Source organism: Lolium perenne, chromosome 6 (genome assembly GCF_019359855.2).
Source record: "Lolium perenne isolate Kyuss_39 chromosome 6, Kyuss_2.0, whole genome shotgun sequence".
NCBI classification, from domain to species: domain Eukaryota; kingdom Viridiplantae; phylum Streptophyta; class Magnoliopsida; order Poales; family Poaceae; genus Lolium; species Lolium perenne.
In genome coordinates this window covers 254,792,187-254,817,919 of record NC_067249.2, presented here as the reverse complement: position 1 = coordinate 254,817,919, position 25,733 = coordinate 254,792,187, and the positions used below count along the sequence as shown (strand labels likewise).

Sequence of the window (25,733 nt, the reverse complement as noted above, 5' to 3'; positions counted from 1 at the left end):
CCACTACGCGCGAAGGGTTTCACTGAAGCCAACCGCCACCGCCGCCGCCCGATCTCCTCCGCCCCGCCCTTCCCGGCCGGATCCCGCTGCATGGATCGTCCGCAAGAGCCGCCTACTGCCGGCGGTGCACCTCCTTCGGCCGCCGGCGTCGTGTCGGCCATGATCTCCGCCACCATCCCGTCGAAGAGGAAGAGGATTCCGAAGCAATTCTTCGAAGCTCCTGCGGCGGCCGCAGCTTCGCTAGCCGCAGCTTCGCCGGCCGAAGCCCTGCCGGCTGCCAAGAAGGGGGGTAGGATGAAGACCAAGGCGGCCGGGCCGAGGGGCGCCGCGCCGGCCAAGGTGCGGACAAAGGCAATCAGCCGCATCGGCCTCGCGCCTCCACCGCCCTCCAAGGCCACGACCTCTCCTCCCTCCGTTCCGTCCGATGCGCCGCCCGCGCCGCCGCCACCCACCATGGACGTAGACAAGGTGTTCGATCTTGAGTCCACAACATCCTACATGGACATGCTCAACGATTCCGGCGAGTGGTGGGAGCGGCTCGTTGATGGTTGATCACATTTGGGAACTTCCGTGGCTTGAACATTGCCGATGATCGCGTTGTGATGTTAAAAACTATGAATTATGCATCACATATTTTGGATGTGCTATGTTTGATCTGAAATTGTTGTGCAAATTGTGTCTAAAACCCTGTTTTGAGGGGTCGAAAACACGGACGAGCTAGCAGAACCCGTATCCCCACCCCGTAAGGATACTATACGGGTTCTGCTAGCTCGTCCGAGTTTTCGGCCGGTGAAAACTGAATACAGGGCCCTCTACTCGTGTTTTAAGGGACGAAAAAATACGGGGCATGTTAGACATGCTCTTACAAATTACAATTTGCAGACATAATTAAACATTCTATAAACCTCAACTTGCAATGGTATCATAAATGTGGGCTTTACATGAATTGGTCGTTCACAACAGGAGGCTAATACACGGGAAAAATCGTAATCTAATCGGGGGTTCATATGAACTGGATATAACTTAACGGAAATTTGTATGTGGAGTAGAAGTTTTGAAAAATGTACAAAATACGTATGCCTGACAAGTGACAACGCCACGTTTGATGTCTGCAAAAAGTATGTAATCATTTGCGGTCAGTACTTACTAAATATAACTTCTAAGCTTTACGTAACAAGTTATACAGCTTCTGTAAGTTTTTGTCAGCTAAAAATGGTCAGTTTTGCTGGCCAAATTTTAAATTCAGTTGCTTTTGCCTACTCTCAACCTGCATAATTATTTTGACATTATTTTGCAAATATTCGTTCGGTTTGGAGTTTTTTCCGCACCGAGCCAAAAACCACAAGTAGTCTAGAGTTTCCCCCAATGTTTTCTACAGTAATGTCTCTTTTTTTTGGCGGTGTTGGTTGCTCCCAACGTTAAAGTAACTTCAACAGTCGTGCTAAAATTCGATGTTGTAAATCGTTTGTGCGCAGGGAAGACACGTCCTTCACCGGGGGCCACAAATTGCAGCGTGCGCAAAATAGCCAAAAAATATCCTTTACCGGACGCTGCGCCGGCACAAACAAGATATACACAAGAATATAAAATCAACAAGATCATTTGGAAATAAATCAACAATAAATTGTCTAGTTACAAGCCAACAATAAATTGTCTAGTTAGAGCATCTCCACCGGCGTCCTCCAAATAGGCACCGGCAGGGGCGCCGACATAGTCGTATGAGAGCGCCGGCATTGAATCCTCCATTTGGAGGTGCTGCTCCCACACCGGCACCCTCAAAGATGCCCCCAATAGCATCTTTTAAGCGTGCCGGCGCCCCCGATCGAAATCCTTCGCATAGGAATCCTTTCGGACGTGCCGGCCATAGCTGTTATGGGGGGCTCCAGAACATGCCGATGCTTTTTGGAAAGCGCCGGTGCGGGCACTTTCTCTCACTAGGACCCCAATAGAGCTATTGGGAGCGCCGGTGGAGATGCTCTTACAAACCAACAATAAATTGATCCATTCCCTTCACAACTTTTATCTACCATAAACCGAACCACCGTGCTTCGGCTTCTTCCTCAATATCAAGTTTTTCATCGGATGAATCATACGATCAATCTCGTCTATGAAACATGTAAAAAGAATTGAATACATATTCTATGAACTAAAAATTCTAAAAGGGCGCCTTCCAGGTGAAACATACCTTGCGCCCATTTCGGCAAGCACCTTCGGTGCGCCATGTTGCGTCTTGGCTTGAGGAGTATATCGAGTGGCGGAACCGATGTGCGTCGGTAGCTAGCTCGAATCGGTCGGCGGAATCGACGCGCAGCGCAACAACTAGCTCGAATCGGGCGGGGGCGGCGGGCAAGCCGGGTGGAGGGGCGGCGGGCAAGTCGGGTTGAGGCGCGGTGACATTGAATCTACGACGGGAGAGCACCACAAAGGATGAATCCACATTGCGGCGCCGCGGCGGCACCGAAGAGGGAGGGTGGAAATGGGGAGGACGAGAGTGCTTTTTCAGAGCGGCGGTTAGCTCTTCGCACACATTTCCGAGCTATGCAGCGCGCTATACTAGTGGTTTTCACAGAGCGCGCGGCGAATGCTGGAGATGCTCTTAATTAGTTGTTTTCTTAGTATAAAATTAGATCTAAAATGTTGTTTCCCTATTTTTTTAAAAAAATACCTTCGGATATTATTCATCTAAAAAGGAAAATTCAACTAGGCAGTGCATACAAATCTGCATAGGATCTTCTTGTTAGGCGAGGTTGTAAGATCATATCATAAAAAGCAAATTTAAGAAATGCGAAAAGATCAAACAAAAATATACAAGATACTTATGGACTGTATCTACAACTCCAAAAAAAAAAAATCAGCTCAAAATTCAATCTACTTTTAGAGAAACAAAAAAGATAAATTCTATTGTGAATTAGTGTCAGAAATTTTATCTTTTTTTGGCTCTCTAAATGTATGTTGAATTTGGAGCAGCGATATTTTGGTGTTGCATATATAACATAGATGTATGTTGCCAATTGTTTTGAGAATTTTTAAACATGTATTTTGTCTTCAAAAAATTGATCTCATAGATCCTCTGTAAGAGCATCTCCACTCGTGCCCCCGTCGAGGCCCCCGGCGAGCGTTTTTTCCATCCGGACGGCGTAATTCGGCCCAGTCGCGCCCCCGGTTCCTCGTTTTCGTCCGGATTTGGCCCTTCATCCATCCGGCGAGCCCACGCCACCCCCGGCCCCCCGGGGAGCGCTCGGGGACTCCGGACGAGTGAAAAGCGTGGAAGGGCCCGATCTGTCGGTGACTCGACGCACGAACCCCACCGCCACGTCGCTCAAAATGACATCAACGTCCTAAACTGCTCCCCGGTCTTTTCCAAGCTTGTTGAGGGTCATGCTCCTCCGGTGGACTATGTGATCAATGGTCGGCACTACAACAAAGGATACTACCTTGCAGACGGTATCTATCCAATGTGGGCAACATTTGTGAAGACTATCTCCAACCCTGGCACCCCCAAACTTTGCGAGTTTGTCAAGAAACAAGAAGCTTGCCGAAAAGACGTCGAGCGAGCATTTGGTGTCCTCCAGTAGAGATTTGCTGTCGTCCGGTTCCCCGCTATGACTTGGTCCAAAGATCAGATGTGGGAGGTGATGAACTGCTGTGTGTGCCTACACAATATGATTATTGAAGATGAGCGAAAGCATCCGGTTCCTCTGGCTGAGCAAGAAGCACCATATGAGAGAGAGGGTCCTCTTGCACAGCCTAATCACCAGGTGCCTCCATCATGGGCCGCCTTCTTTGCTATGCGCCAGGAGATTCGAGACTCTACAATGCATCACCGTTCTTTGCAAGATGATCTCGGTGGAGCACATATGGAGGCTCAGGCAACGCCAACGCCGACGCCAACTAGTCTGTCTTAATTTGTTTGAAAAATTGTGAAATTGTGTGCTTCATTTGTTTCAGCACTTGTTAAACATTGTACTGATTATCGCCGAATTTGTTTCAGCAATTTTCGTACTTTTGGTCGCCGAACTTGTTAAATTTTATGTTAAATTTGTTTGAAATATGTCAAATGGTCGAGGTTGGGGGTTTCCTGCCGGGGGGACGGCTGGAACTTCGGCGCTCCCCACGGCAAATCTTCCTCCAATCCGGACGAAAATTTCGCCGGATTTGCGGCGTGGGGAGCGCCAACGAGTGGGGATGCTCTAAAGCAAGATCCCAACGAAGTTGATCCCCAAAATATGACGTATGGGACCTGGGATTTGGTCGAATCTTCTGAAGGAAGCCATCCGCTTCATCTCCTTCCTCCAATTCTCCCCTTTCGCTGGCGGCGCCAAACCCTAGCCAAAGCCTCCGAGCTCACAATTCCACGGAGCAGATCGGCAATGTCGTCCGCCGGCGACGGCACGAAGCCCTCGAGGTCCGCCATCGTGGCCGACATGGCGAGCGGGCACCACCTTCTCACTATCCACGGGTACTCCGGCACCAAGAGCATCCCCACCGGAGAGGGTGCCAAGTCCCTCCCCTTCACCATCGCCGGCCATCGCTGGCGCATCGACTACTACCCCAACGGCAAAAAATCCGAGGTCGCGGAGTGCATATCCCTCGGCTTAATCCTCGACGAAGATGTCGCGGAGGTGGTGAAGGCGAAGTGGGACATCTGCTTCGCCAGCGAGGAGGAGGAGGCGAAGCAAGCGGCCTCGCTGGCGGAGGCATCGGTGAACAACTTCGCCTCCGGGAGCAGCTGGTGGTACGAATCGTTCATCAAAAGGAAGGAACTGGAGAGCTCCGAGCATCTGAGGAACGATTTGTTCACCATCCGGTGCGACGTCGTCGTCGTCCACGGTTGCCGCGCACAGGAGCACGCAGCGGCCTTTGTCTCCGTGCCCCCGTGCGACCTGCGCCGGCATCTGGGAGAGCTCCTCGAGACCGAGAAGGGTGCTGACGTGGTGTTCGAGGTTGGCGGCGAGACCGTCGCCGCGCACCGCTGTGTGCTCGCCGCTCGCTCCTCGGTCTTCAGCGCTGAGCTTTTCGGCCCGATGAAGGAGGGCAATGCCGCTGGTGTCGTGCACATAGAAGACATCAATGCAGAGGTGTTCAAGGCGTTGCTCCACTTCGCGTACACGGGCTCGTTGCCAGAGATGCAGAAGGAAGATGAAGACGTGACCTACCAGCATCTGCTCGTCGCAGCAGACAGGTACAACATGGAGCGTCTGAAGCTGATCTGCGAGGGGAAGCTGTGCGAGTACATCAATGTGGGCACGGTGGCAACCATCTTGGCGCTAGCCGACCAGCACCATTGTGAGGGGCTGAAGAAGGCGTGCTTTGATTTTATAGGCTCTCCAGCTAATTTGAAGGCTGTCGTCACCACTGATGGATTTAAGCATCTGAGTAGGAGCTGCCCTTCCCTTATGATTGAGATCGTCGCGATGTCCTTGCCATCTTAACTGAGAGATGGGTGCACTGCGTTACAACAGTTGTGAATCATGGCTTTTAGACTTATGTAATCAGGTAGCTGTCTTACTATTATATCTCTGCATCTATCCTAATTAACGACCGAGATGCAAAAATTTGCCACATTTTTCCCCTGTTTGTCAGTTCATTGCATCTCTGCAACTGTGCTAATTAACCATGAAGTGCAATGGAGCGCTCAGTTTTTGGGTAATGGTTGCTCATTGTTTCCAGGTCTTTGTCGTGCGATATTTGTCCTGTTTTAGCAATGATTTCGGAACATTGTTAACTCCTGTTATTATCACATACTTCTTGTGCTACACGGTCCCATTTACCCTGCCTTTTCTATGGAGATGCGAAGTAGGATCACATTGTTTCTGCAAAGGCATCCTTGTCAATTTCTAACATGGCTTTTTTTTCAGGTAATGTGCTGATTGAAACTCCACTGGGCATGTTACTGTTAATTATCTGGTTATACTATTTTCCATGCATATTCTTTGCCTTTCTCAAGGAGATGTCACAAGAGTCTCTTATCTACTTTGCCTGTTAAGCAAAGTACTTTGTTATCAGATAGCTTGATCATTCCATCTACACTAGTCCTGTGAATCTCTCCCTTTCACAGTATCCTTATGCGTCAAATCTCAAGGTTGACACTAGTTGGAAATGAAGAAAAAAAAATTTATTACCAAGGGATTATACAAGACATGGTATAACAATCAATACACCATACTTTTGAGGATGTGATAATTTGGGAACAAAGGGGCGTCATGAAAATTTCCTGCAAAATCATGAAAATTAGTTTGCTTCTGAGATAGTTGCTGTCACTAACAAGTGTCAGGTACCTGTTAAGGTAAACAATTTTCTATTTTTTACCGGTCGAGTTGCCACGTTTTGTTAAGAGTAATTGTAGGAATTTGCATGAGGATGATAAGATGTTATCTCAGTTTGGAAAATTTAAAGCATCCAACATTTCCTTTCCATGTTCTGCTTGTGTTCAAGGCTATCTGAGGAATTGTAAGTCAGCCTTCAGTAGCCAGCAATAAGCCAACTAACTTTTGTTAATAGCAATGGGTTAGCCTGATATTCTCAGTTCCTTATGTCAGAAAATGTATGAGCTTCTAGCTACTGCTGTGCAATTTGTTTTTTCCTATTATATTATCAAAGCAGCATAAATGTTGTGTTCCTTGGAAAAAAGAGCATGCGTTTGTGGTTGGTGACATGCAGTGCAAGAAGAATACAACACTTTTTCCTTTAATTACCTGAAAGTTTGAATGTCAAAGCTATGTTTCGCTTCTCAGCGCAGGTTCCAGCCTTCAGCAAAAGATTGAAGGTAATGCTTATGTTTGAATGTCACTATTTCTTTCTTGTTTCTCTTCAATACTATTATAGGTTGTTATATGGACTCCTTGGTTGTCATGATAACTTATTTGATTGTCGACTTGGTTGGTTTTTTATTGAGCATTGATATTTAAGGTGTAGACATTGGTGGCAGGGGGTAGTAATCTTCAAGGACCGTATTGAGGGTTTACGGAACCTAACAGGGTCATCCATGTCAGAGAAACAAAGCGGGGTTCTAATTTCATGAAAATCATGTATTTCACTGCATAGTACATCAACTTGCATGTAACTTGTTAAACAATAAAAATAATTATGACAGTTTCATTGTTTCCTCTTCAGATAAATGGCATCCTTAGAACTTCTTTTCTGATGGGGGGCCTGACACTTAATTGTAGGTTTCTTCAAACCTAAAAATGTACGAAGCAGCATTCTTTGCAGTGCAAATGCATATGCTGTACACATGTATTACACAATTTAACAGATCCTTTTCACTATTAGTTCAAAGTATAGAACTATTACGAACTCATTCGTGGAATCGTGGGTAGTTAAGAGTTCAGTATCCAGATGATATGTTGTGTGTATATCATTACGCCTTTGTTATCCCTGACAATTTGTTATAAACAGTTTTTACTGTCATTTGCACCCCTATCTGCATTATGCATTTTCTTCAAGTTATGAGCAGAAGTAGAATCTCAAAGTACAATTTCAGTTGAAGCCTTTCGGCAAACATTAACTGAGGTATTGGAAGAAGCAGGGTATGCAAGGGATTCCGCATTGTCATTAGAAGATCCTGTGACGGTACAAAACTGATCTTATGCTTAACGTTCTTATCAAAGATACAACACTGACCCAATTAGCTTATGTGGTTACAACACTGACTCAGGATGCACCGTCGGCGTCGCCGTCGCCCCACCCCTACCCTTTCTTCTAATTTACGCCGGTCTGTAATATGATCGCATGCCTAGTACTTTGATCGCGATGACTTCGGCGGGAAAGATCTCTTTTGAAAGCAAACTATTTGAATTTCTGTTTGGGGGCGATGTTTGGGGGACGCGACTGGGGAGCGACGTCCCTCAAACGCGGCACAAACGAAACACGTCCCCCAAACGCTCGATCCGGCGCCTTTTGGGGACGCTTTGGGGGGCGCGGCTGGAAATGCTCTTAGTGCCAGAGACCTGCTAGGATAGTGGGAGCTGCTTGCTAACTCTGGGGTCTTTAGCTCATATGGTGCAGATTCAGATAGCAGTTAGGGATCTCATTCAGTCAGCTAGTTAATGTACATATGCCTGCTGTGCTCATGCTGATATTTTAGTGATGTGAAAATGGGACTTGCAAACTGGCAAGAGTATTCAAATGTATTCTTTCCTTTGATTAATATCAATTAATAAAACTCTGATGGACAGCCCGTGCTATTTCTATTGCAATTAACATTTCAGTAGTAATGTCGAACTTCTTTTAACAGTCTTTGATTGTACAAGTTGAACGCAAGTGTTGCTTTCTGAGTAATAAGGTAATGTGTGTGAAGTAAGTTGGGAGTAACCAATGAAGCTAACTGGTGATTGCTGAGACTCCTCGAAAGTCTACTTTGGTGTCAACTTCAGAGCAAGACAGTCTATGCCTGGACTTGGCATCAGAAATTCAGGCCCCAGCAGACATTTTTGTACACAAACAGTTTGGCCAAATCTGCTGAAAAAACCCTAATACCATGACAGGTGATAAGAAACAAAGCAGAAGAATTATCAAATGTTTGATCCTATTTGGTCAAGAGATTTCCAAAAATTCCAAGGGCTGACAAGTTTTTATATATCATTATGTCTACTCATTATAAGGCTCTTGGTACTTTGAAAAATGTTAAATATTGTCCAGATTGCTCGTGAATGAAAGATGCACCCTCAGATACTACAAGTAAAACCATTTATGTGCACGGTATTTAACCGTAGGTGCAACCAAGAAACAGATACAAGACAGATAGATCAAGCACGCAATGGCATGATAGAAGTGTCATTTATACTGGAACCCAAATCTCACAAGTCATAACAGATACGAGGATTGATGCTCTCACCAACCTGAAGGATGGATTCTCAACTTGACGTTCCAATCACACCAACCTTCTCTTGAAACAGAAGCAAACAATTCACTGACAAGGTGTGCGGTCTGACTATCAGCATGCAGTTAACATCACATTAACAGCAGTGAGCAGAGATACTCTGAGGAGTGGATCAGGCCATTCAGTTGAGCAAATTTGCTGAAGCCAGCTGATCCAAACCAACTAGCAGACTACACAGAACATGGAAAAGTAGAAAAAGTGGGCATGTGCTCTAGTGAAATGGCAAAAAAGGGTTGACAAGATGTTCATTAAACAATTACTATATTTGTGCTCTTAACTATGCAGACTTACTACATAGCCAGTATTGCAAAATGCCAGTGTTTGGAAACTTGTAACTAGCAATAGTAGAATATCTGATGAGCTCTGAACTAAAGGTAATCATTGTCCAGAATTCACCAAGAATAACATGATGGAGAATACCGATACATCAATTTAGCAATTGCCAGAGGCTTAAGTTAAACCAGAGCATTGGTAACAGGAAGATGCAAACCTCAGGAAGAAAAATATTATTGTTGTCATTCAGACTGCGAATTTACAGGAGTTTTATAGCAAAGGAAGGGTGAGCGCTGAACAGAAACTTAGTATCACATATTTTACAGTTACATCATTCAGAAAAACTCAGTCTAAGTGACTCTGCCAGACTTCGAAGTCAGTGATGCTGGCCATTACATTTATGACCTTACTTGTGGAACTCGTGTCAACTCTTCAGGAACCTGAACAGCTGGGCATTCGTTCAACAACAGAAAAAGGTCGTTCGGAACAGTTTGGAGCCTGTTTTCCTCCGGTGGACGATTATCCTGAAGAATACTCTCATGAAACAGCCGCAGTGCACCCTCGGATGAAATTTCTTGCACAGAGTTGTGCAAATCTTTAAGTTCTCCTCTACGCTGGGCATCGGGTAGCAACTTTTCTTTTAGACTGTCGGGAAGACTATCTAGTGCACTGTTGAAGGAAACCGGAAAAAGGAGATGCAATGAATGAGTATGTTACAAGGGTAAGCATATATAAGAAAACTGTTGTTATTAGCACAACCAGAAATCCACTTCACCTAGTGATGCCCCGAACGAGTCCCCACTTGTATCCAACATGCACAGATTGGCTAAACCCAATGTTGAAGCCCTCTTGAGCAGCATCCTTCTGCCCTTCTGTTATGCCATCCCTATAGCCCATCTACAGAGAAATCAAAAGGCCGTACTTTTATATCAACGCAAACTCATGATTCATAATTATAATCAATAACCATGGAAGTCAAAATCGATATAAACCTTAACAAACTGGTTCTTCCTGTGGGCCCAATCCCTGTCTAAGATGGCAGCATCATCCCACACGCCATCATCGGTAGCAACATCATCACCATTGCCTGAATCAAAATTGGAGGAAAACAACTGGTTGTGACACAGAATGCATGTTCAAACAGAACCTTCCTTGCTTAGTTCAAAGTGTATCCAAGTAAGTTAGATGGCAACAGTAGACAGATAGGATGTTGCAAAATCTAGTGTTCTTCGTGCCATTGACCACATTTCTGATCCCTATTTCCATTTCAGTGGGTTAATCCGGCATGAGAAGCTTTGGGAAAAAGTAAATTACAGAATTCTAAATCAAAACAAGGCTAGGACGCACCAAGCCAATCTATTTCTTTCTCCCTCGATGGTGATGATGGTGATGCCCCTACTTGTAGATCTCCCAGCGATGCTGCCAAACCCTTCACGTCCTCGGAGCCGTTCATCGTGAAACCCATCTGCAGTTAAAACATTGAGCACCAAAGAGAATGGTCAGTTGACAAGTAGTTCACTTGCTTTCCCTCTAGTCCCATTGCCCTCATATCACACAATACCATAAACCCTCTCTTTTCATAGATCAATTGTTATTTTCCCCAACTGTATCAATTAAAGGCTTCATCACTAACGCCAAATACTCCATGTGTAATGACCTGTGACCCTCTTTTATTTCCCCAGCCCCAAACTGCTCTACTAACTAGCGCGAGGTAGCTGCCACTACATGGATCCCTTCTCTATACCTTTTAAAATTCCCTTCTTACGGAATGTTCATATCACTGTGAGGTGGATCCATATTCTTTCTACCCAACACAAAAAGAGTTTTGATTGATCCGTGAACAAGAAAATTATATGCTAGCGGATGAACATAAAAGAGGGTTATTCACATTCAAGAGCAGTGGAAGCCTCAACAATCTCTCAGAAAGAGCAGCACAGTTGACATCAATCCTTTGTAAAAAATGATCATACCAATTCTTTTTCCCTGTCACCATCCATAACCAAAACCTAGGGCTGGAATGATTCTACCACTCGTGCGGCGGAGCAAGCAGGAAAAAGAGGAATGGGATTCTTTACATACATCAATTGTTGTTTTCCCCATCTATATCATTGAAAGGCTTCATCACTAACACCAAATACTCCATGTGGACCCTCTTTTATTTCGTCAACCCCAAACTGCTCTACCAGCTAGCGCAAGGTAGCTGTGTCTACATCACTAACACAGACCACTTTCGTTAACAGTCACATATTTCTCTACGAAAGAAAAATCAAGGAGATAGAGGTCAAGAAGATAGAGCCGAAAAGAGTTGCATATGCTGAATGCATTATTCAGGCAGAAGATCCCTGTCGGGCTGCAAACCACACAGTCAAAGTGGTCTGTGTTTAATAATGTGGAATTGATCATATGCACCAAATGTGAAACCAACAGAAACTGGTTAGTACAATTGACCATTGTACATTGTAAGAAATCTGGAGGATGGCTGCTATTCACCTATCTTAGGTCTGGTCTATTTTGTTGTTGGTATGACAGATACGCATGTAGCAAATTGATTTAACAAATTATGGACAGAGATATAACAAATTGATTTAACAAACTATGGACAGAGCCACATATTCTTTCAAACCATGTCGGCAGAGGACAGAGACAAACTGCGAGTACCTGTTGTTGGGCTAGACTGCCGCTGGGCGCTGGAGGCTGGACGGTGGGGGCTGTACGGCGACGGCGACGGCGGCGAGCAGTGGCCGGCCGAGCGCGTATCCGGCCGACCGCCTGGGAGACTTGAGAGGAAGAGGAGCCGGGAGATGAGGGGAGGGCCGACCGGCCGAGCTGGGCAAGTTTGCGGCGGAGGACGCAAGGGGCAGACCGGAGAGGGAGAGCGGAGGGCGGAGGAAGCGCCGCTGAGCAGAGACCGCAGTTCCGTCGATGACCTCTCTCTGGCTCGGGCTTTGGCGCTACGCGCTCGGTCGCTTGCGTCGTTGGGTTTGGGCCAGAGAAGATTAGGGGTATCAAGATTTTTTGTCAAATTTCTGGGTGGGCCACGGCCCCCTCGGCCCACCCGCTAGGTCTTTTTCTATCTTTTGTGTTGAGTTTTGTATTGTACCCTTTTTGATTAACCTTTGTTCTCTTCACTTTCCAATACGAAGAGGCACAGATCTTTTGAGTTTTCTCGAAGGAAATAAGCAGCACCGTATTTAGCATTCCTGAACTATATATTGCTGTTTCATGTACTCCTGGACTTGTTATGTACTGCCAACTAATATTCATTGGACTCATTTACGAACTGTTATTTTGTGTCGTGCTTTCAGATCATCGACCACATTGACCTGAAGATTGAGTTGGAATTGCAGATTGACAAATAAACGGACGGAGCAAGTAGATTTCAGCACTCACTGTTTCTTGTGTATTTGTCCATGTGCCTAAACCCTAGTTTTCTGCAATACAGTGTCAGTGTAGCCTCTTTTCATAACCTAATCTTTATTACAATTTTCTAGAATTAATGAAGCATTGTAAACTTTGACTGCTTGTAATGGGATCACAAATGTGGGCTTACTGGTCAAACACAACGGGAGGCCAATATACAAAAGAATCATAAGGACAAGGATTTTGTGCACATGGGAGTCAGTACTCCCTTCACTTTTGGATTTTTGAAATTTTTAGATTCTCATATTTCTCTGCTTTCAATAATTATGACATTAAATATATAGATAGATGTGTATACGAGGATTGGAATAAAAAAAAAGTCTCGTCAAAAAATACGTTATATTTTTGGAGATGCAAAAAAGACAAATTTCTGACAGTACACTGACAAAATATACGTACTATTGTACTACTATTTATAGTCAGAAATTTGTCTTTTTTGTATTTTCCAAAATACAAAGTATTTTTTAATGGGATTTTTTGACTACACTCCTCGTGTCTAAATCTATCTACATATTTAATGCCATAGTTTTTGAAAACATAAAAGAACGAGGTTTTGAATTTTTTTAAAAATCCAAAAGTCTAAGGAGCACTTGTGCTCATGTGCACATGGTACTTTCCGAGAATCATAATCCTATATGTATGCAGAAGTTTAAGAAAATGAAGAAAAAAAAATCATACATTAGAACACCTGAACACGCACTTGTGAAATTTGCAAGTCCTTTGTGACTTCTATTACTTTTTCTCAGCTATTCCTAGCGTCTGCACGGCATCGACACAAGATAGAGCGGCGGCTGCTTAAGGCAAAGCGCCAAAGCAACTTGGTTAGCGGCAACCATGTGGTAGACATGGTGAGCAACTAAACAATTATTATACAAAAAAAAACTTGGCTAGCGGCGAGGCAGTTTAGCATCCGCGATTAGCGTCCGCCGTTGGGAACTAGGATGCTACCAGATAAATCTGAATTTTTTTTTGCCTTTAGCGCTCATATAAGCGTCAAGCAGTGACATGCCCTTATGGGACTTCTATTACTTTTTCTCAGCTAAAAAATGGTCAAATTTCAGATTTGCAGCCATGGCTTCTAGTTGATATGGGACTTCTATCAATCATTTGGTTTAACTGCTACGAGCGTGGTTTTAACATCAAGAAGCAAATACTAGCAGGTTTGACATCTTGTGACTTGTGAGTCTTTCACGACTTCGATTGAGGCGTTTGGTGTTTCTTTTTTTTTCCAAGCAATCCCCCACTGGGGATCGAATTTTCATTATCATGGGATAACGAAAATACATCGTCAGGTTTTTGTCTAGTTATATATACAGCAAAACATCAGCAAACTATGAAAAACAACTCCAGCACCAACAATCTAAACGGCCATAAGCTACCCCTTCTAAACAAAAGAAAGTATATGTTACAGCGCACAGAGAGTAGATGCTCTCCGGGAGATGATCAAACGGCATCAAGACAGGAAAATTCATCCTGGGGGCATCGAGAAAGAGCTCCATCATGTTTGCATATTATCAGCATCAGCATCTGCATTGTCTTGTGCGTCAATATCCATAGTAGCATCACCTTGCTCAAGCCTCAGCTGTTGATTGACCACCATCGCATTCCCAGCTCCCCCTCCACCTCCAGCACCCAGGGCCAGATTGATGAGAGCTGCAGCGCCTTGCTGAAGTTGGGCCGCCTCCGTGTCAGAGTGAGCACCTGCCCAATATTTCATAAAAGAGGTAGCAAGGAAGATTAAGTCAACAGGGTTTTTCAGGGTTTTCTTCTCAAAACAGGAGCTATTACGCGTTTTCCAAATTGCCCAGCAAATAGCAGCAATGCCAGCAATTTGCACGTTGCGATTTGCACTGGAAAACTGTGGCATCCACCAGAAGAATTGTGCAAAGGATCCAGGGCGAGTAGGAGCACCCACAGTCATCCCCACCAAACTCCAAATGTATTGAGCTGCAGGGCAAGAGAAGAAAAGGTGTAGAATAGATTCATGTGTGGAACAGAATTCACAAAGAGGGTCACCCTTCCAGTTTCTTTTCACCAAATTGTCCTTAGTAGCAATGGCATTATGCCAAATCAGCCAGAGCCAAATTTTGATTTTCAATGGGATTTTGCTTTTCCAAAGATGTTTGAAGGATCTGTCAATCCCATTTCTGCAGATCTGCTTGTACACACTTTTCACAGTGAACTGCCTACTTTTTGTCCATTTCCACTTTGGTTTATCCTCAGTATCAGACAAACCCCTCTGATTCAGAATGTTCACCAGGCCACACCATTGTCTCTGCAAGTCTTCAGATAACCACCTCCTGAATGAAAGTCTCCAACCCACATGAGCAGCATCAGCTACAGAAATTGTTTGCTCATTACAAATATTGTATAAATCAGGGAATTTGTCCATCAAAGGAGTATGACCACACCAAGCATCTTTCCAAAAGCTGGTTCTACAACCATTTCCCACTGCCATTCTTCTACCACAGAGATAGATATCTCTAACATGCATCATATCCTTCCACAGTGGAGAATCATTTTTTCTGTGCTTAGCCCACTGTATCCCTGTGTCACCCAGGTATTTTTTCCTCATGAAATGTTGCCAAGGTCCTTCCTCATTCTCCAGTTTCCACCACCACTTACACATCAAGCTTATATTAAACTTGTATAAGTCCTTCACACCCAAACCTCCTTTACTTTTGGGTTTACATATCCATCTCCACTTAACAAAGTGGTATTTTCTTTTGTTTGCATCACTAGCCCAGAAAAAGGCCCTGATAGGTTTTTTGATTTCTTCAATGGTAGTCTTATGCAGCAATCTCATGGACATTTGATAAACGGCACTATTGGACAAGCAGGAATCAATCTTTACTAACCTACCTCCAATAGACATAGCTCCACCCATCCATCCACCCATACTTTTCTTTATTTTTTCACCCATGAAGTGCATTTCTGCCACAGATAATCTCCTGGCACACACTGGAGTACCCAAGTATTGGAATGGCCACTCCCCTTTTTGGTAATTAAACAGATCCACATATCCATCCAGTTTCCCAGCATCTTCGAATACCAACATTGTCTCACTCTTTTCAAAGTTTATTTTCAGGCCAGACATTGTCTCAAAAATGTACAAGAGTAATTTTAAGTTCCTTGCTCCCTCCATATCATCTTGCATAAGAAGGATAGTATCATCAGCATACTGTAGAATGGCTACACCATTCTCTACTAAATTATCAGCAAGCCCTTTAATAAGCCCATTTTTTTGAGCAGAAACAATCATTTTTGATAAACTGTTGGCAGCCATGTTAAACAGGAAAGGAGCAAAAGGATCCCCCTGTCTAACACCTTTATAACTGCCAAAATATGGACCCACCTTGTCATTTATTTTGACACTAAGAGTACCTCTAGTCACTGCTTCTTTAATCCAAACAATCCACTTGTTACTAAAGCCTTTTTGTCTGCAACAGTCAATCAAGAAATTCCAGTTGACCTTATCATAAGCTTTTTCAAAATCTATTTTTAACACCACACCCTGTTTTTTCCTGGCTTTAGATTCTCTCAACACTTCTTGCAAAAGCATCACCCCATCAGCAATGAATCTCCCTTTGATGAAAGCATTTTGACAAGGATGTATCAATTTATTCATGACAGGTTCCACCCTGATAGTCATAGTTTTTGTGAAAATCTTGAACAAGACTTGCAACAGACATATGGGTCTATACTTCTGAATTACTTCAGCATCATCACTTTTGGGAATAAGTGTGATAATCCCATAGTTAATTCTCTCCAGGTTGATCTGATGATTATGGAAATCATTAAACATTTTGATCAGGTCATTTTTCACTACACTCCAACAGTGTTGATAAAATTCAATAGGTATTCCATCAGGGCCAGCAGCTTTATTCTTCTCCATCTGACTTATTGCATGATGAATCTCTTCCTCTGTGAAAGGAGCATTCAAAATATTTCTATCATTTTCATCCAATTTCTCATTTTCATCCCAGATACCATCATCTAGTCTCACACCAGAGTCCACAACAGGACCAAACAATTGTTTGTAAAATTCAGTAGCATGTTCCATCAGGGCAGATGTCCCCTGGATGGTTCTATCCCCATCCTTCAGAGAAAACATTGTTCTTTTTCTCTTCCTTCCATTGGCAACTCTATGAAAAAAGCTAGTATTATTATCACCTTGCAACAACCACTTTTCTCTGGATCTTTGCTGCCAAAAAGCTTCTTCTTTCTCCAGTAAAGTCAACAACTCTACCTGAATCTGTGATTTCCTGCAAGCTTGTATACTGGAAATATACCCTTTTTCTTCCAGATCTTCTAACATATCCAGTTCTATGTGTAGATCTTGTTTTTTCTTCTTGTCTTTCCCTCTGATGTTTGCTCCCCAACCTTTCAAACAATTCTTCACTTTTTTCAGTTTAATTTGTACAGTCTCCAAGGAATTCTTTGCAAATACAGGTTGCCTCCAAATATCCTCTACCTTTTCCAGAAAACCATCCTCTTTGAGCCAACTTTTTTCAAACTTAAAATTTCTACTGATCTGCTCTCTATTTTCCAAAGTATCCAGGATGATGGGGTTATGATCAGATATTTCCCTGGATATCTTATGCATAGTTACTAAAGGGAACATTTTCTCCCACTCATTAGTCATCAAAAATCTGTCCAGCTTTTTCAGAGTAGGATTTGCTTGATTATTGGACCAAGTATACTGACCACCAGACATCTCAATTTCTCTGAGTTCATATGTATTGATGATTGCATTAAACAAATCAGTCCATTTGCTCTTCTTTCTCATAGTTTTGTTTTTGTCAGAAGGAAACCTCAAAATATTAAAATCTCCGCCTATCAACATAGGCAAATTCTGATTGCAACAAATACCACCAAGCTCCCTGACGTAGTTTATTTTTTGTTTTTGCAGCGCTGATTTCTCCCAACCATAATTGTTAATTGTTTCCTTTTTGAAAAGAACCTTAATTGTTTCCTTAACATGAAATCAGATCTAAAATTCCGTAATCTATGCCATTAACAAAAGAAAATTTGATTGGCGAATATTCCCATCGCCGGAGCCATCTGCTTCATTTCCTTCCTCTGTTCTTCTTCCCCTTTCGCCGGTTGCGCTAAACCCTAGCCCAAATTCAGCGGAGCAGTTCCTGGCAATGTCGCCCGCCGGCGCATGGGGCAAGCCGTGGATGTCCTCGTCCGCCATCGTGAACGACACGCTGTCGATGTCCTCGTCCGCCATCGTGGCCGACACGGCGAGCGGGTACCACCTCCTCACGATCCACGGGTACTCCCGGACCAAGGGCATTCCCACCGGCGAGTTCGTGAGGTCCAGCGCCTTCACCATCTGCGGCCACCGCTGGAGCATCGACTACTACCCCAACGGCGCTCGCGCGGCCGTGGCGGACTACGTATCCCTGTCGCTGAACCTCGACGAAGATGTTTTGGATGCGGTGAAGGCGCAGTACGATTTCTGCATCGCCGGCGAGGCCGAGGAGCCGGAGAACGTGGCGGCGCTGGCGTCGGCGCCGGTGGAAAGGTTCCCTTCCCGTACCGCCTCGTTGCACGCGATGTTCGTCAAGAGGGAGCGCCTGGAGAGGTCCACGCATCTGATGGACGACTCGTTCACCATCCGGTGCGACATCGTCGTCGTCCACAGCTACCGGGGGGCGTCGGACGACGCCGTGGCCTTCGTCTCCGTGCCTCCTTGCGACCTGCGCTGGCACTTGGGCGAGCTCCTCAAGACCGAGAAGGGCGCCGACGTGGTGTTCGAGGTCGGCGGCGAGACGGTTGCGGCGCACCGGTGCGTGCTCGCCGCCCGCTCCTCGGTTTTCAGCGCCGAGCTCTTCGGACCGATGATGGAGGGAAATGCCGCTGGCGTCGTGGTGCGCATAGAAGACATGAATGCAGAGGTGTTCAAGGCGTTGCTCCATTTTGTGTACACGGGCTCATTGCCGAAGCCGCGGAAGGAAGATGAAGACTTCACGTACCAGCATCTGCTTGTCGCAGCAGACAGGTATGGGATGGAGCGGCTGAAGCTGATCTGCGAGGAGAAGCTGTGCCAGTACATAAATGTTGGCTCGGCGGCGATCATCTTGGCGCTAGCCGAGCAGCACCATTGTGTGGGCTTGAAGAAGGCGTGCTTCAGTTTTCTCGCCGCTCCAGCGAATCTGAGGGCGGTCGTGGCCACTGACGGCTTCCAGCATCTGAGCAAGAGTTGCCCTTCTCTTATGGTCGAGGTGATCACCATGTCCTGCGCATTAGTTGAGTGACGGATACTGAATGTTGTTAGACTATTTATTTAGCCACATTTTGGCTATGTTTTTGTCAGTTCATTGCATCTCTGCAAATGTGTCAATTCACCAGAAAGTACATTGGAATCGGAGGGCATAGGATGCTCAGGTTTGGGCAATGCTAGCCCATGGCTTGCAGATCTTTGTCATGATATATTGCTCTTCTTTTACCAATGGACACTCCATGGTTTCTTAATCTCATTGCCGTCTGTTCTTATCACTTGGTTCTTGTGTTACATGATTTATTCTGTGCTAACTTTGTAAAGAGATACAAAGTAGCAGTATCACATTGTTTCAGCAAGGGCACCCTTGCCAATTTATCATGGATAGCCATTCTTCTGGTAGATTTTCTGACTGAACTTCCACTGGGCATGTTACTGTTAGTTATCTGCTTATACTTACCTTTCTTGCATACATAGTAATGCAAAACACATCGTGTTTTCTATTTTCCAAGGAGATGTCGAATAATCTCTTTTATTCTGCCTGTTGATCAACAAGTAGTTTGTATCAGATAGCTTGATCATCGCATCAACATCAGTCTTTTGACTTGCCCTTGTGCGTCAAAACTGAAGGTTGACACTAGATGGAAATAAAAAATTAAGAGGTTTTGTTACCAGCGAATTATGTAGGGTATGATATGATAATCAATACACATACAGCTGGTTTGGGAACAGGGGCATCCTGAAAACTTACTGTCAAATCATGAAAATCAGTCTGCATCAAAAGGATATGTGTTAAATACCTGCTCATATTTCACTGATGTTTCCAGTAGAGCTGCCACGTTGATAAAGGGCAGTCGCCATGCCAGGAATTTTCATGGCGTCCATGGGATGCTAGCTCAGTAGAAACTTTGAACATCCAGCATTTTCTTTTAATGGCATATCAGCATATGGTCAAGGCTACCTGTGGAACTGTAAGTCGATATTCAGTCGCCAGCAGTAAGCCAATGGTCAAGGCTTGATTTGCTCTCAGTTTATATGACAGAAAGCATGAGAGATTCTGGCTACTGATGTACAGTTTTATTATTTCGTATCTACCAGTTGCCTGGAAGTTTGTCTGTTCTAAATTTAAGATAAATCCTGTCAACCTGTCTTTGTTGTGCCTTTTATCTATCCAAAATGAAAGTGGAATAAACAAAAAATAGAAATCATTTTTCCTTTTCATTTCCTTTTGTGTGCACACAAAGTTTCTTAACATTTCTCATGAAACAACAATGAATCACAAATATTTCAGCCTTACAGCTTACTTCATTTGCAGGTGAGCATGCTTTGCTTCTCACCAACACTTGCTCTAACCTATGATAGCAGAATCATCTCTCACCAAAACCAATCAAACAATCTACCTACAGGCAGTAGCATAGAAGCTGGGGATGTGAGCAAACACAATGGAGTAAGGACCCACGGTTATGGGCTGCGTTCCCTCCACCTGCACAGGCTCTAGCTTGGGGATGCCTCCATTGGCATCGGTAGCCAACACGTTGCCGTTGAGCAGCATATGTTGGCTCTGCAGGTTCCCATCTTTGGGGGTGAGGTGGTATTCCTCTCTTGTCAGCTTAGCTGCTTCGCTGAGCTTTGGAATGCGTCTGAAACTTCTGTGCTCCTTTGAGCTGTATGGATGCATGTCCTCATGTGCGCCCTCGCTCGTCACATAGATATGGTTTGTGCTGTTGCCGCTGAGGTTGATCAGAAGTAGGGTGATCCCTTCCTAGAAAGATTTAAAGGGATAAGTTAAGCTTGGATCATTTAGGCGGTGCCAGAATGAAAGGGGACCATGAATTGCCCGGGCTAGTTACCGAATCTCTGGCACAATGTGTATAAGCACGGATCTTATTTGTGCCATTGAATGTCGTGGAGAGAACCTTGGTTCCCATGAGACGATGCCATAGCAAAGCACTGCAGAAAAAAAAGGCAGGAATAAGTTGCATGAAGATGGCAAGTTTGGCACCATGTTTCACTCTACAAGGCTGCATTCAGTGGGTGGATCCAATTCCTAGCTTGGACACCAAATATGCGCTGCTAGATTCTAACAATTGGAAAATTCTGCATGTCTGGGCATACGCCGCCTGGGATAAAAGAGCAGTAATTTCTCTTGCTGCACGCACTTTCAGGATATTGGGCATGTCAGTTTACCTGTAATAATCAGGATTTGGTTCAAATGTTGTTGTGTTGAGCAGGCCGTAGTTCCCTCCAACCAAGGTTTGCCTGCAATAACTCTTTGTGTCATACTTTGCTGACATGCCGAGCTGATCCAGGAACCTGAAACATCACCATGTCAATACTACTTCAGAATTCAGACTGTAACTTCAATTTCTGATCGTGGCTTACCAGAAACTGAACACGAAAGCATCAGTCACAAGGTGGTGGCCACTGTTGTAAGCCCCTCCAGCTTCGCCGACCCACGCGACAGCTGACGTCCCTGCAGACTTCAGTATTCCCTGGAGACTACTAAACGTGCTTGCCTCGCCATCAAGGTAAGATGGGTCGAGAATCTTGTCAATCAGATGCGTGTCCACACCTGATACACCCATAATTGTATTCATTCATGCAGATTCCAAGTTTCCAATTCACGTTTTGAAAAAAAAAAGTTTCCAATTCATGTGTCAAATCGATGGTCAGTTATGGCGAGCATACCAGGGCCTAAATTGTAGATATGATGAGTGATGACATCCACTTGGTTTGGCTTTGTTTTGCCGACAAACTCGGTGAACCAAGCTGCATCAAAGAAGCTTCCTGGAGCGATTACCTGTGGTTTTGATCCTTGGTAGGCTTTGTCAACAATTTGGTTTAGAGTGATCACATCCGCAGAATATTGGTCGGCGTCAATTCGAGCTCCAACTCCAGTGCCACCGAGTTCGTTTCCTACAATGAAAGCACATTAAGTTCCCAAAAGGCCAAAACACAATGTCCAAAAGGTACTGCTTAGAAAGATTGATTATTAAGCAAAACTTTGGAAAGTGAAGTGCTGGATGTTTCCGAAAAGTATCCTTTTGTACATTGACGCATGCAGGAAAGCCAAGGTAAGCATCATTTATGATCATTCCCTTGCTTTTGTACAAGTGATGATAGCTCAACATTACCTAATCGATACCGACATTCTTATTTGGGTTTTCTTCTGTTCAAACCTATCAGGATTTGTTTCAGTCACACTTACCAGGATTTCTTTCCTACCGTAAAGTAACTTCAGAACAATATCCAAAAGAAAAGTATAAAGCTACCTTTTGTGATTATATGTTTGTATGAAGATTATGTTGATGGACATACCAAGCTCCCAACCATACATATCATATCCTTTCTCGACGGTGTAGCGAATGAAAGAATCTGCATTGGTGTAATCCCATGGCCCTCCCAAAGAGCCATCAGGCATTGGAACCCGGCCATTCAGAGCGTTCAGACCAAAGATAATCTGTGCACTGCAATCATCAAAAACAGAGTGAGCCAATAAAGTCCAAATCTTTGTTTACCTTGATTTATTTATTTCGTTATTCATTTAATTTAATTTTTGGTTCTGATTTGAGGTTTTCAAGCGTAGCCAAAAAGTACCCAGATTTGTGGAAGAACGCATTGAGCTCATCCCATCTGTGCATCGGCAGGCAACCCTGCGTAAACCCGAACATCGCCGACGTGTTCTTGGTAAACGGAAGGCATGGCTCCCCGGTGCTGCCGGTGCCATAGACCAAGAAGTCCTGCAAGGAGCCGCCGAGCCGGAGCTTGATAGGGGAGAACGCTGGAAAGGAAAAAAGATCACAGGAACTGGTTGGCACCGTGGAGGTCACTCAAAAGAGATACCATGATCTTCCATTTTGTTTTTGATGATTGATACGAGTACCAGTATTCATGAAAGCGAAAGCGTCGGCCGTGGCTTACCTTTCACGGCATTCAGCAGGATTTTGCTGGAGAGATCCTGCAGGGAGGAAAGCATTCATGGCACATGTCAAAATCATCATATGTACTGTACTACTCCATGTTTGACAGATGCAGGAATTCGACGCAAACTTTGAAATAGATTTCACATAAAATAATTTGTTTCCCGCGGAAACTGACAAATAGTGGGGTGTGCCAGAAGTAACTGAATTACTAGTACTGTTATAGAAACTTTGTCAATCTTTTGAGTGAAGTTTAACCATTTCTTTAAGGACCATCAGGTTAGTAGTTTATTAACGGGCAGTAGGCACTAGGCTTTTGCATATGCACATGATTGGTGGGCCAAAACAGGAAATTGCCCGACAGAGTTCCTATCTATTCCTACGCACCTCCCAAAAGATCCATGCCGTTGCCGACACGAAGAAAAACAATCGACCAAATATCCTCGTAAACACTGCCGTGTTCTACATAATCTACAGCTGAGTTTAAAACCCAATTTGAAATTTGGCAACTTCCTCATGAAACACAAACAAATTACTAAAAAGAATATGCTCCTTAATTCCAACTACAATTACTGAAACTGAAGGAGATGGAAGAGGGGGTGGCGTCAGGCATGCAAGTACCAGGTTGAGGAGGCCTGCGAGGCCCCAGGCGCAGGTGCCGTAGTCGCACTTCTCGGGCGGCCACCAGTCCAATGTCGCGCACACGAACGCCTCGTCCGTCTCCGCCACGGCGGCCCTTGCGTCCACCATCACGGCGTCGCAGCCAGTCCCAGGCGCTGGGGCGGGGGCGACAGCGGTCGCGCTCACTGCGACGGACGAGCCGCGGAACGATAAGACGAGCCAGAAGCAGAGCCCGACCACCCGCAGCAACAGCCCCGCCGCCATGCCGACGAACAAAGAACTGCTAAACCAGAGGAAAGAGAACGCAATGCCCCTTTTGGGAGGAGGGGAGGGAGGCTGGCTAGCTTGTTGCCGCCGACTACGCCATGGAAGGCATCGAGAGGAAGCTCGGTGGGGAGGGAAAGCTCACGAGAGCGGCTGCTCTGGCCTGGCGTGGTGGTTTCTTGGGGGGAAGACGGAAGATATTAATGGGCTTGCTTGTTTGGTGGGGAGAAGAAGCTTGGAATCTTTATATGGGGAAGGACGGAGCTCAGCTCAGGCAGGGAGAGGGCAGAGCAGGTTGGCAACAGAGCGAAAGTACACAACAGCATTGGCCATTGCGGAGGCAGAGCAGAGCATTATTATACCCAAATATTCAGGTATTTTGGGGAGTAGTATGCAACAATGGCAAAAAAAAAAATACTCCGTTTCCTGCAACAATGGCAATACCTCTTGTACGGTAACACTTTGTTTTCTTGCACCGTTCAGGTGTCGTATGTATGTAGACGCGGCAAGCTTACTTGGTGCTTAGCACTTGGTCTTGCGGAAAAAAAAATGTTGGTGCTGATAAAGTACTACTCCCAGGACTAGTAGTACTGATGATAAGCAGCAGGTACTAAGAGCATCTCCAGTCGCGTCCCCCAAACCGCGCCGGATCGAGCGTTTGGGGGACGTGTTTCGTTCGTGCCGCGTTTGGGGGACGTCGCTTCCCAGCCGCGTCCCCCAAACGCCGCCCCCAAACATTTAAAATACTTTTTTTGACATTTTTATTTCAATTTCCACAAACTAATACATAATTGGGAACGTGGTTTTCCACAAACTAATACATAATTGGGAACGTGGTTTTCCACAAACTAATACATAATTGGGAACGTGGTTTTTCACAAACTAATACATAATTGGGAACGTGGTTTTTCACAAACTAATACATAGTTTGAACCGTCGTGGACACAAATATAAAATTTTGCAAAGAAACTAAACCTAACTAGGCCGTGCATCGAAGGTTTCGTGTGTTCGCTGCTAAGAAAGAACACTCGAGGGCACACCCAGTCACCTAAACTGGAAAATCCAGCGGGAGGATGGTGCCCTTGTTGGTTCTACCGATGAGGCGAACAGGCAGAAACCTCCGTGCACGTATTCGCTGCGAAGAAACAACACTCATTCAGTCGTCCTCCTCGTCGGTGCTGTCGTCGTGGGAGTCCCTGTCGACGTGGTAGTCCCGGAGGCAGCGCCTCTCGTCGAAGACCTTGACGCTCATGTCCCTGTTGCCGAAGTAGGAGAACACGAGGATGAAGCCGGCTTCGAGGCTGTGGTGGCGCGCGAACTTCTCCCAGCCGATGTTGAGGTACATCTTGCCTCGCGCGTCGTAGATCGCCTTGACGATCCACCGGCAGTAGCCGCACGAATGCTCCCGCAGATGCATCGTGCGCGGGCGTACGCCGCCGACGTACTCGGCGAAGGAGTCCGGCAGCCTCTGGATGCCGCGCGGGTCGCCCTTGAGGACGTGGACGAACTCGAACAGGACGTCCGGCTCCACGTCCATCTCCGACGATGAAGACGACGGCGTGGGAGGCGACGGCGAGCGTTCAGCTATGCCGCGGCCACGACCACGACCACGACCACGGCCGCGGCCGCGAGGTCGGCCTCCGCCTCTACCAGACATAGCGTCGAGTCTTGTTGAGAGATGGTGGCGGCTAGGGTTTGGGAGAGAGGCGCTAGGGTTTGTGTGTGAGAGGGACGATGAGAGGCGCCCCTTTTTATAGGCCGGAGGGAGGCGGAGGAGCGGTGGCGCTCATTAACGCCGGCGCGCAGAGCTAGGCGCGACGGGACGCGTCGCTGCGCCCTCTGCGGAATCGCACCGTCGGGCCGCGCGCCAATAACTTCCGTCGCGAGGTAGGCGACGGTTAGGTTTAAATTAATTGTGCCGCTGACGGGTCGGCCCCGCCACTCCCCGCCTCGCTTTTCGTTGTGTCCGGCGTCCCCGGAGCGTCCCCTGTGGGACGGGGACGGGCTCGGGGCGCCGGACACCGTATAGGGGCGCGCCGGACAAAAAAAGGCTTTGGGGGACGCGGCTGGGAACGTTTTTCTGTCCGGCGCGCCCCAAATCCCTTTGGGGGACGGTTTGGGGGAC

The 25,733-nt window shown here is 45.6% G+C and overlaps 4 protein-coding genes across 5 annotated transcripts; 2 read left to right on the top strand and 2 right to left on the bottom strand.

Moving 5' to 3' along the window:
* The first annotated feature begins 4,237 nt into the window (after positions 1–4,237).
* Positions 4,238–5,929, top strand: LOC127305225 (BTB/POZ and MATH domain-containing protein 2). Its single transcript, XM_051335618.2, has one exon. The coding sequence runs from the start codon at positions 4,371–4,373 to the stop codon at positions 5,430–5,432; it is 1,062 nt and encodes a 353-aa protein (XP_051191578.2). The 5' UTR covers positions 4,238–4,370; the 3' UTR covers positions 5,433–5,929.
* Positions 5,930–9,372: 3,443 nt separating this feature from the next.
* Positions 9,373–12,125, bottom strand: LOC127305223 (uncharacterized). 2 transcript variants are annotated; one of them, XM_051335616.1, is made up of 5 exons: positions 11,813–12,125; positions 10,502–10,619; positions 10,147–10,241; positions 9,930–10,051; positions 9,373–9,823 (listed from the first exon to the last, which is right to left on the bottom strand). In XM_051335616.1, exons 2-5 carry the CDS (start codon positions 10,617–10,619, stop codon positions 9,553–9,555), a joined length of 606 nt encoding a protein of 201 aa, XP_051191576.1. In that variant the 5' UTR covers positions 11,813–12,125; the 3' UTR covers positions 9,373–9,552. The 2 variants fall into 2 exon arrangements, with proteins under 2 accessions (XP_051191576.1, XP_051191577.1); XM_051335617.2 differs by lacking the exon at positions 11,813–12,125 and adding an exon at positions 10,899–11,354.
* A 5,492-nt stretch (positions 12,126–17,617) lies between these two features.
* On the top strand, positions 17,618–18,999 carry LOC127309154 (BTB/POZ and MATH domain-containing protein 1-like). The gene has a single exon (XM_051340119.1). The coding sequence runs from the start codon at positions 17,725–17,727 to the stop codon at positions 18,838–18,840; it is 1,116 nt and encodes a 371-aa protein (XP_051196079.1). The 5' UTR covers positions 17,618–17,724; the 3' UTR covers positions 18,841–18,999.
* A 992-nt stretch (positions 19,000–19,991) lies between these two features.
* Positions 19,992–23,931, bottom strand: LOC127305222 (heparanase-like protein 3). The gene is made up of 9 exons (XM_051335615.2): positions 23,345–23,931; positions 22,725–22,761; positions 22,401–22,584; positions 22,122–22,270; positions 21,492–21,719; positions 21,186–21,375; positions 20,991–21,116; positions 20,654–20,753; positions 19,992–20,565 (listed from the first exon to the last, which is right to left on the bottom strand). Exons 1-9 carry the CDS (start codon positions 23,606–23,608, stop codon positions 20,200–20,202), a joined length of 1,644 nt encoding a protein of 547 aa, XP_051191575.1. The 5' UTR covers positions 23,609–23,931; the 3' UTR covers positions 19,992–20,199.
* Positions 23,932–25,733: the final 1,802 nt, after the last annotated feature.

Excerpts from the sequence above, each read along its gene's own strand:
- LOC127305225 (XM_051335618.2), top strand. The coding sequence starts at position 4,371 with ATGTCGTCCGCCGGCGACGGCACGAAGCCCTCGAGGTCCGCCATCGTG.
- LOC127305223 (XM_051335616.1), bottom strand. The coding sequence starts at position 10,619 with ATGGGTTTCACGATGAACGGCTCCGAGGACGTGAAGGGTTTGGCAGCA. Across the intron at positions 10,242-10,501 it reads GAAAGAAATAGATTGGCTTG|GCAATGGTGATGATGTTGCT; the intron begins GTGCGTCCTAGC and ends ATTTTGATTCAG. Across the intron at positions 10,052-10,146 it reads GGAAGAACCAGTTTGTTAAG|ATGGGCTATAGGGATGGCAT; the intron begins GTTTATATCGAT and ends ATTTCTCTGTAG.
- LOC127309154 (XM_051340119.1), top strand. The coding sequence starts at position 17,725 with ATGTCGCCCGCCGGCGCATGGGGCAAGCCGTGGATGTCCTCGTCCGCC.
- LOC127305222 (XM_051335615.2), bottom strand. The coding sequence starts at position 23,608 with ATGGCGGCGGGGCTGTTGCTGCGGGTGGTCGGGCTCTGCTTCTGGCTC. Across the intron at positions 21,117-21,185 it reads GCTTTCGTGTTCAGTTTCTG|GTTCCTGGATCAGCTCGGCA; the intron begins GTAAGCCACGAT and ends GTGATGTTTCAG. Across the intron at positions 20,754-20,990 it reads CCAAATCCTGATTATTACAG|TGCTTTGCTATGGCATCGTC; the intron begins GTAAACTGACAT and ends TTTTTTCTGCAG.